The sequence below is a fragment of the Silene latifolia genome, chromosome 7, assembly GCF_048544455.1.
Source record: "Silene latifolia isolate original U9 population chromosome 7, ASM4854445v1, whole genome shotgun sequence".
In the NCBI taxonomy this organism is placed as follows: Eukaryota; Viridiplantae; Streptophyta; class Magnoliopsida; order Caryophyllales; family Caryophyllaceae; genus Silene; species Silene latifolia.
Window position 1 is genome coordinate 22,441,513 of NC_133532.1, and position 10,235 is coordinate 22,451,747.

The window sequence follows — 10,235 nt, forward strand, 5'->3', positions numbered from 1 at the left end:
TAAAATAAATTTATTTAGTAGTGGGATAAAAGTAGATATACTAAACAAGAAAAATACTTGTGTTCTCGGGGAACGCGTTCTCCTTACATTCAAAACAGGAAGACTAAAATGGAAATGAGGAGGATGGTACTCCTCCTTTGGGCGTCCTCCCGAAAGACACACGTATTTCTCAACAAACAAACAAACAACACTATTTTCCAGGAATTAACAAATTTAAAGTATGGTTTACACCATCATAAATGATAAATGCATGATTAATTAATAAATTAAAGATTGACGATGAGGATGAAGGCGAACAGGAAGGCCTTTAGCAGGGATAGGTATGGGATTTACAACGATAATCTCTTCAGGAATAAGTTTCTCCCATCTAAATCTCTTTACAATATGGTGCACGAACACCAATATTTCCAGCCTTGCATACTCTTTTCCTGGGCACATTCGTTGGCCTCCTCCGAACGGCACATACGTGTATGGTGCCGGACCGCTTCCGTCAAATCTTGTTGGGTCGAATTGTTCTGGTTCCGGGAAGCATTTCGGGTTCCTGTGTGTTGAATGTGCATTCCAGTATAACTGCACGACGTATGCATCATATTTGCGGGTGAGTTAATGTAAAATGGTTTATCAAAATGTTGACTTCGCTCAACGGCACAAGTAAGAAAAGAACTAATAAAAACATCAAACATGGACCAATATATGATTTCTGTACCATCTGTCCAGTCAGTCATCCGTCTATCTATTTTAATTTGTGTTCTTTATATATTTACTTTTTATAATATGCGTTTTTTTAATAACCTATGGAAATAATAACACGATAATCTCATTAATTATGGTAAAAATGAGTTTATTATTGGATAGTATCTCATGAGATTATTTTGTTATTATTTCCACATATAGATTATTAATGTATTTCCTCAGGGCACACGTTAGAAAAACCCTTATAATATTGGGATTGATTTTGATAGTAATTTGATCGTTGACATACACATACATTATTATCTCAAGTATCTCCCAACTAATAAAAATAACCACTAATGATCCATTCCTATGATTTATTTTAGGCTTTGTGTCAAATGTAAAGTTCAAAAAGTTTATTACTTCATAATTGACGAGTATAAGACCATCCACAATAGAGAGGATGAGAGATCCTCTTAACACTCTCTTTCCTCTAAGAGGACATCCTCCCTATCATTGAGGCACATGTTAGATGTCCTCTTAGCAAGAGGAAGACGCTTACTTCCTCTAGTTTCCAAAGCTTACCTTGGCCCTAGTGCCTACCAACCAATCACTATTTGTCTTTTACCTAATAATACTTTTGTTTTTTTCTTTTTTAAAATTATAGAGATGATTTAAAGTATAAGAGATAATGTAAGAGGATCCTCTCTATTGTGGGGAAAATTAATGGAAGAGGATGGTGATGGTGAGAAATGAGGTAAATGAAAGAGAAAATGAGTTGTCAAAAAAATAGAAAGAAAGAGAAAAATTAAGAGGAAGATAACATACTCTCTATTGTGGATGATCTAAAGTAATAAATTTTATAGGAACATGTTCTTATGTATTAATAAAGTAATAAATATCCCTATTCTAAGAAAATTATTATTAACAAATAGTTAAGATGCACAGTTATATACTCGCTCCATGTTTAACTTTACTTTAATCATAAAGACCTAAAGAGAAAGGGATGGATCATTTATGGCTGTAGCTAATAGGTATGACAAGTAGACAATAGTGGAAATTGGATGAGCAAATTACCAATACAAAACCTTCTCATATACAGTAGAAAGGGAACAAATGAATAAGACATACACTACTAAATGAAATAAATACACAAATGTAGGAGACGGGGAGTAGTTATACTGTTTAGTAAGTTACCTTCCAGCCCTTGGGGATTTGGTAACCATCGTACATGAAATCGGAGAGGGCTTCCCTAAAAGCACCTTGAAGCGGGGGTGCCAAACGTAACACTTCACAGACCACGTTCCACGAGTACTTCATCTTCTGTATGTCCTCCCATGTTAGATGCTCTCCCGGTGCTTTTGACTTTGCTATCTCCATTTGTTCTGCGTTTAATTTAATTCCCATTTAAAACCCTAAACCTTACTCTTATTAAGTGTGTTACGTTAAGGTTTGGATAGTTTGTTGATTTGTTATGTTATTATTGGGTCAATTTAATACCCAATTAGTTTGGGAAATATTCCATCTCTTTCGATAAATAGTATCTATGCTTTTGCCATCAAAATTAAGAAAATACATGTGAAAATGTTTTTAGACCACACAAATGACCATCTCCCACTTATACATAAAGAGGCCATAAAAATATGTCAAAAATGAAAATAAATACTACCTCCAATTCTATGTATTCTTCCCCTTGTTTATGGGCACGGGAATTAAGGAGAATAATAAAATAAGTGTAAAAAGTTGGGTGGGGTTTGGTGGTTGGGGGGAGGGGGGAGCGATGAATAATTATGAGTTAAATAAGGAATGGTGGGGTCAAAACTTTAAGAAAAGTAATAACATATGAGTAAAAGTCTTGGGTGGGGTTTGGTGATAGGAGAGAGAAATGAATAAAATAAGAGTAAAAGTTTCCAAAATAAGAAAGGGGAAGAAAACCTGAATAATCCGTTTTAGAAAATAGGGAAGAATATATAGAATAGGAGGGAGTATAATATAAATAACTATTAATAATTTAATGAAAACCCTAAAAAAAATAGATAGAAAAGTTTACCTTTGTAAACACCATCATATATATGTGGTAGTTCAGCAAGAAATTTCACAACATTTGCACAAGTAGCACTAGTAGTGTCATGTCCACCAACAAGCAATCCCAATATTTTATCTGCAATATCCAATTCATTCATGAATCGTCCATCTTCATCGGACGTCAACAACATATGTGACAATATATCCTGCGTAGGAGACGCCTTGTTATCCGCCAAGTCCAACTTCCTTTGCTTTATAATCGCCCCAAGCTCTCGTCTCATCACCTTTGCTGCTTTGATCCCTCGATTAAACGGTGTTCCCGGGAGGTTGATCGGGATGGAGAACATCCCGGCGACGATGTGGTTGAATGGGTCAGCGAATATGGCTACATCAACCGGGTCCTCTATGCTTAGAAATAGGCGGCACGCTAACCAACATGTGTAATGTTTTGCTAGAGGGAATACTTCCACTTTGTCTTTACCCTCCCACTCGTCTTCCATGTGCCGGATTGCTATCTTGTCCATTATGGGTATGTACCTGTAATTAAATTAAATACGTTAAAATCTAATCTCACTTACTTTAACATCCTTTCTTAATAAACAGTAAGTCTTCCTTATAACTGCATTATTCATCTTAAACATGAGAAAGGTTAGGTACATACCATTTGTCTATACTTCCTCTCATCCACTTCTAAGGTAACATGACCCACTTTTTGTGAGAGGAAAAGTTGGTTATAATAATAGCACAATACAGAATGAAAATAAATGAACGAGACATTAAAAACATGAAATACGTAAATGAATGACCGCGACAGACGAAGCGGTAATATTATTTGCTATATTAAAATGAGGTGTATTTCGAACAGAGTACGAATTTTATAATAATAGCACAATCGATTTTATTACAAAATACCTTTGTAATGACTCAGGCTTGAAGATACTAGGAATTAGTTTCTTCAAGTTCTTAGCTTCTTCCCTAGAATCAGTTTGAGTGGTAGAAGGGAAGATCTTGTTAACTGAGCTAGGCCACCAAACTTCTACTAATTTGCCCTCCTTGGAGAACAAGAACTTGTTACATGCGGCACCGCACATTACCCACATTTTTTCTCCAAAGATGGATGTCTTGAAAACTTGGCTAGGCTCATATTTAGACAACCTACTAAATATGAACTTTTCTGGGTGGCCTTTCCATCCTGCCGATAAGAAGTCGTAGGATTCACCTATTACAGGCAATCCCATTGTGCCAGGGGGTAGCTTATACCCCCGTGCAGAATGATAATGGATGTGGAGAAGGTAAAGTGATATTAGAAATAGAGATATGAACAGAATCATGCCACAAAGGAAGAAGAGCTCCATGGTTTTGTTTTGTTGTTTTGATTAAGTTACGAGGGATTTTTTTGTGTTATGTCCTTTTCCACTAAAAGGTAGTCATATTTATACACAAATTCTAACTTTAGACAGACACTATCCATCTCATGTTGTGTTGTAAATGGATAGTATCACTCTTAAAATGAGAGTGAATAGTGCAAGTGGGTGAAAAATGGATACCTCCACTTACCCTCTCACTTACATTTTGTGAGATGACCACTATTCATTTACAGTTTTAGATAGATAGTGTATATCTATAATAAAACGGATCGGATTGTTATACACAAATTCATATGTTACCTTAGGCTTAGGACCCCATGAATTCTGATCGCTGTATATTCAAATGAAAATGATGCAATGTTATCACCACTTGGTAACGTACAAACAAATACTCCCTTTCTCCAAAAAAAAAAAAAACAAAACAAAACAAAAACAAAAACAAAAAGTAAAAAAATACTCCCCTCCCATTTTTATTTTTTCTTCCCATCTCTATTTTTTGAGTCAAAGTTTACTAACTTTGACCATAAATAAGCTAAGAATTTGAAAACTTTAATTCGTAAAATTAACATATTTATCTTTGTTATCAAAACGTCTTCCACAAAATATTATTTTCAATAATAATAAAGTGTATATAAATGTTGAAAAATGAGGTCAAAATATCCGTTTTTAAGACCGCGTAAAAGCAAATTGGAAGAAAATAAAGAATGAGAGGGAGTTTTTTTTTCTTTCTTTTTAGAGGCAAGTATTAAAACACTAATTTTAAGCGTGAAGCTTTAATTTGCACTAATATTAAAATAGTATTTATAAGGAAAAAATATAATTTATATTTGTTTTTTCTTTGTATCTATTGGGTTTTTAGTACAAATAATATAAAATGCAACGACACAATATTTTGTTATGGATTTAACCACAACCCAACCTTGTATTATTATTCAAACAGTAACAATAATACAATTTCAATCCTACAACACTTAGCTACTAGCTAAGATTTCCAACTATGCTTAACTCGGGATATTAAGCACACTCTCTTGTTTTCCAACATAACTAGTGATGACCTTTATATACAAGGTCCAAGTCCTAACTCCAATATAGCTAGCCACATTAGAAGCCTTAATGTCTTACTAATCTAACTCCTAACATTTACACTTAGTAACATATAGTATTACATACTTAAGAATAACATTAGTAACCTATCTACAAATTAGTAACCATTAAAGACTCTAAATGTTATATTCAAAACCTTGACTTTAACTTATGCCTTGGATTAATGTTGGGATTACTTTTCCAACAAACCTCGCTTAAGCCCAACATTACTTTGAGCTTGTCAATAATCAGGCACAATGACCTTATCCTTCACTTGGAAGCACATCCCCTTCACTTGAGAGTACCTCCTCTTGAACTAACACATCTTCAACACATCTTCCATCAAATGTGAATAAGTTAGTTTTATCTTTACTTCCTTTGAGAATCAGCTTGCCATTTTTAGTGACCTCCAAAGCACCATTTTTAACATGAATGGTACAACCCTTAGAATATAATCTACCTAATGAGATTAAATTTCTAACATTTGGTATGTATCTCACATCACCAAACCTTCTAACTTGACCATCTTTAAGTTTTACCTTAACCTCACCAATCCCTTCAATCTTTGCCTTATCACCATTTGGCAAACTAACCATCTTTCCTTCAAATTCTTCTTAAGAAGAGAACCACTCTCTTCATCCACATATGTGATAAGAAGTTCCCGAATCTAACACCAGCTCTCACTAGGTTCCCTTTCACCATGAACCATTAAGAGCTCACCATCATCAACTTCTGCCATAGTTACAACTCCACTAGCACGAGTCTTTTTCAACTCTTTCAAATCTTCTTTTGCTTTAGGAGATACAGTTTGTATATGGCCTAAATCATCGTAGTAGAAGCACTTGATATTAGGATTGTGTTTTTTCCAACCGCCCTTATTCTTGCCACGATATTCACCCACAAAAGCTCCTCCCTCACTTGAAGAGCCACCACGTCCTTGCTTCATCAACTTTTCGGACTCGAGCAAAACTACAACGGTCTCATCTAAGGCCAATGTTGTCTTCCCCACAAGTAAACTAGTGATAATCGTGTTATACTTTTTGGGAAGAGAAGCCAAAAACATTATTGCCTTATCTTCTTCTTTGAATAATGTGTAATGCCCGTCCTTTTAGGGACCCGTTAACCGTCGTTGACTGACCTCAGACACATGTCTAGACCTTTGGAAGCCTTACGAGTTAACCTTGTGACATAGTAACCCTTTGAAGTTTAGGAAGCTCGATCTAGCGGAGGCTACTCGATCGAGTAGCTTAGGGACTCGATCGAGTAGAGGCCACTCGATCGAGTAAGTCTCATACTTGATCGAGTAACTGGAGTTCAACGGTAAAATATAAATCGTGATATCGTGAAACCAAAATCATTTCATTTCACTTCTCCTAAAACTAATTGCCGTCACATCTCCTGTAACACCCCCATTTATCTAAGAGCCTTAAGTAAGCCTTCCTAGATAAGTGGTACTGTTACCATCTCGGAATGTCCGAGGTAGTGAATAAAAAAGTTTAGCAAATCAAGCCAATTTAAATAAATTAAATTCAAATGTCTTATACATATTTTTCTTTTCATCTCATAATAAATACAATAAAATCTCGCAGCGAAATTTAATGACAACTAATAAAAATAAGTAACTAAATATTGAGCTAAAGCTAAGTCGTCCAGTCCATGTCCTCACACGCCTCCGAAGCTCCTAGCCAACTAGTCTCAAGTACCTGCCAAGTCTGCTCCCCAGTTGATAGAGTTTTAAAGAACCGCAAGTGCACGGCGTGTTATAGCACTTGGGGGTCGAATCCACGGCGAGTTTGAGATTATAGACTAAACAACTAAACTAATTAAAGTAAATGTAAATAAACTAAATATGCAAGAAGAACAAGTGAAAATAAGAAGTTGTAATTCAAGATAAGAAAAGTCTAGGACCCGATTCCCCCACCAACAATTCGGGTTTACTATCATGATTCCATTAGACTAGCTATTGGGGTGATACAAAGGGGGAGATGCCTCTAATTCGCCTAATACCTCCCTCTCGGGCTCGCATTAGAACACTAGTCCTCCCAACCCTCCTCCCTTTCGGTCTCGGAAGTCGGAATCCTAAGGTAGAAACCCGACTACCCTAGAGATGTGTACTTCTAAAAGGTACCCTAGCCTCTGCTAAGTCCAAAATCCCTCACCATATTCCGGGTCATCCAACTCCTTCTCTCGAAGGTCGAATTCAAACACTAGACTAGAGGTGCCCTCCCAAGGTTCTCCCTTTCGGTCTCAACCTAGGTTAGCAATAGGTCCAACCATTGAGTACCCGATTCCAAACCTAACCAACTCTCGTTGGTGGACAAGAGTCACAAACTAATCAATACCCATAATTGCCCAAATCATCAAATCAATTGTTAGAACACTTTTGTTGATGATGACAAACCCACTCTAATCTTGCCTTAAGATGTTTTATTTCAGGATTTAGTCCAACCTCCGAATCAAGTGATTATCAAGTGATTGTGGTCAAAACGTGTTGAACAAGCTACCCAAGGATTGTGTTGTAATAATGAGTCACTTATGTATAGGTAAAAGGGTGTAGTACTAAGGCAACAGTAAGCAAGACTGTTGTTGAACAACAGTCTGCTTACTAAGGCAACAGTCAGTCAGACCGTTGCTTCAACTCGTGACACTTGGAAGAAGTCTCCATTTTAAAAATACTCATATTTCGAAAATACAAACTTCTATTTTGAAATACACATTTATGATATTTGAATCTTGTAAAAGGTTATTGTTTAAGAAAAGGATATTCTATTGGCATCTTTCAAAAGGTCTTAACTTAAAGTGGCAATAATTTTCATCATGATTTTTAGAAAGAATAACTTGTTTCTTTCCAAATTTGTTCCTCTAAAATGTCCTCACTTGATTGTCTATCTTACCTTGACTGATTTTCAAAGGCCCTTTCAAGATAGTAACAAGCTAAAGGCTCCTTTTCTTCTTTAACCTTTAGAAGAATGCTCTATTTTGTGCAAACTTGGGCAAGTCAAAATTATTTCTTTTCTACCTCATGTCTTGACTTCTAAACCCTAGTTTGCTTCCCTATAAAAGGAGCACTCTTCTCCTTCATTTTCTTAAGACTTTTTCCAGAGAATTTTCAAAGTGTTTTGCAAACTTGTTTTTAAGAACTCAAAGCTTTTTACTTCATTTGCAAAATATTTCTAAGTCTTCCAGTGACAACAGTCTTCACTACCGTTGCCTTAAGTATTACATTCTCTTGCCTAGAATCGATTGATCTATAAGTTGTCCTTATCAATTCTTTCATAGAATCAGTTTGAGGAAACTTGATCTTTGTAATCATTCTAGTAAGAGTCTTAAGTTTCTAGACGGAGTAGTCTTGAGACTTGTGTCGCAACCGGAGTAGGTTGTTGGTCCTTTTATTTGTAAGTGTCTAAGTAGTCGGAGTAGATCACTTAAACTTATTAATAAAAGAAGATTGGACGTAGGCCTTTAGGAGTTGGCCGAACCAATTCAAAAACATCGTGTTATTCTTTGTTATTTTAATTTCCGCTGCATTTTCATTACTCGATTGTTAATCCACGTTTTATTTAACAACAGTCGCTGATACTGTTGCTTTTGGTCAGTAGCCTTCTCTTATGAGCTAAGACATACAAGCAACAGTCAGATCAACCGTTGCCTTACTGCAATCTTCTTAAACATCGTGATACACTCTTAATGAATCAATATTACTTGATGTATCCATTTGTTCTTCAGATTATCAACCAACTTGCTTTAATTCAATAAAGACTAAGTTGAAATTTTTAAAATAGTACCTAATTCACCCCCTCCCCCTCTTAGGTACTTGAATCCTAAACTCTTCATCAATCCTCTAGCCTACCCTTACTAATCATCCCAACAACTATTTTATAGGAATCAATCAAATAAACCACTCATGTTGGGGTTAAATCGAGTCCTAACAAAAGGACTACTCACTAATCATGGTTCTTAAGACAAAATCATTAATAAGGATGGATTATTTAACCATAGACATGATATGAAATTGAATTCTACAATTAAACATGCAATAAATCAACAAAACATGCAATTTATAAACTGGGCTATTAACTTGGGTGTAATTTATAAAAAAAATTTGACGTGGGAGTAAATGTAAAAAAGTGCATTTAACGTGGGTGTAATTGATAATTTACTCTTATAAAAATTACACCATAAATTTCTTACGAATAGAGTTTTAATATGAGTATACATTTCAACATATTTAGTCATATATTTTGAGAGATATTGAAAAGAGAAGGGAGTGTCTCAAAAAGTGAGAATGACAATTAAAAAAAACTAGGTAATTTTTTACCAAAACATTTACAAATAAACCGGGTAATAAAAATGAAATGGATACGTAAAATATAAAACTCAGAAAGACAATATCTTGAATGCATTTTCACACAAATACTCCGTAAATGATAAGGTACATATATAGGAATTATGATGATGAGAATTGGGGTACACTACTTAACTATGTTGAATGCATAAGTTTATTTAATTAAAGAAATTATTGGATAGAAGACACTGATATTTTATAATTTCACCCTTTACTATCTTCTCTTATCCCATGTAACGATTTCGTTTCGTAGCAGATAAGAGTTATGCTCGAATGATGTGCGATGCGAGAGAACGAAACTCCTGATCTTCGTCAAGCGCGACAACATCATGTTCGAGCACATTAATCCAAGCCTCAATTCCTTGTCCGCATTTTGTGCCCAACAAAACGATTGAGTTTTTAACTGGTAATGTGGTTGTAGATACCCATATAGGTGTACCCCACCCAAAATTTACCTCATACAATGGAAATCCAATCCAGCTACTAAATGAACAATTGTCTGCTTCACCTTGATAAACCAACTCATAAAGCTTTGGTAATTCCAGAAGACACTCTCCTGTTTTGATCTTTGGTAAATAACTCGTATCGATCGATTTTTGGCGGCCATCCCGAGTTTGCCAACCGCCTCGGCCGTGGTCTCGTTTTCGGGTTCGATTGGGGTATGCGTGAAGGTAGACCAGAAAAGGTTACCGCAGCAGTTCTGAGGGATAGGTGACTTCTTTATTGTCCTCAAGTTTACGACT

General features: G+C 35.5%; 1 protein-coding gene across 1 annotated transcript; it reads right to left on the reverse strand.

The window, feature by feature from the left end:
* Positions 1-258: 258 nt before the first annotated feature.
* LOC141590958 (beta-amyrin 28-monooxygenase-like) lies at positions 259-4,052 on the reverse strand. The gene is made up of 4 exons (XM_074411462.1): positions 3,610-4,052; positions 2,723-3,234; positions 1,870-2,057; positions 259-570 (listed from the first exon to the last, which is right to left on the reverse strand). The coding sequence occupies exons 1-4, from the start codon at positions 4,050-4,052 to the stop codon at positions 259-261; spliced, it is 1,455 nt and encodes a 484-aa protein (XP_074267563.1).
* Positions 4,053-10,235: the final 6,183 nt, after the last annotated feature.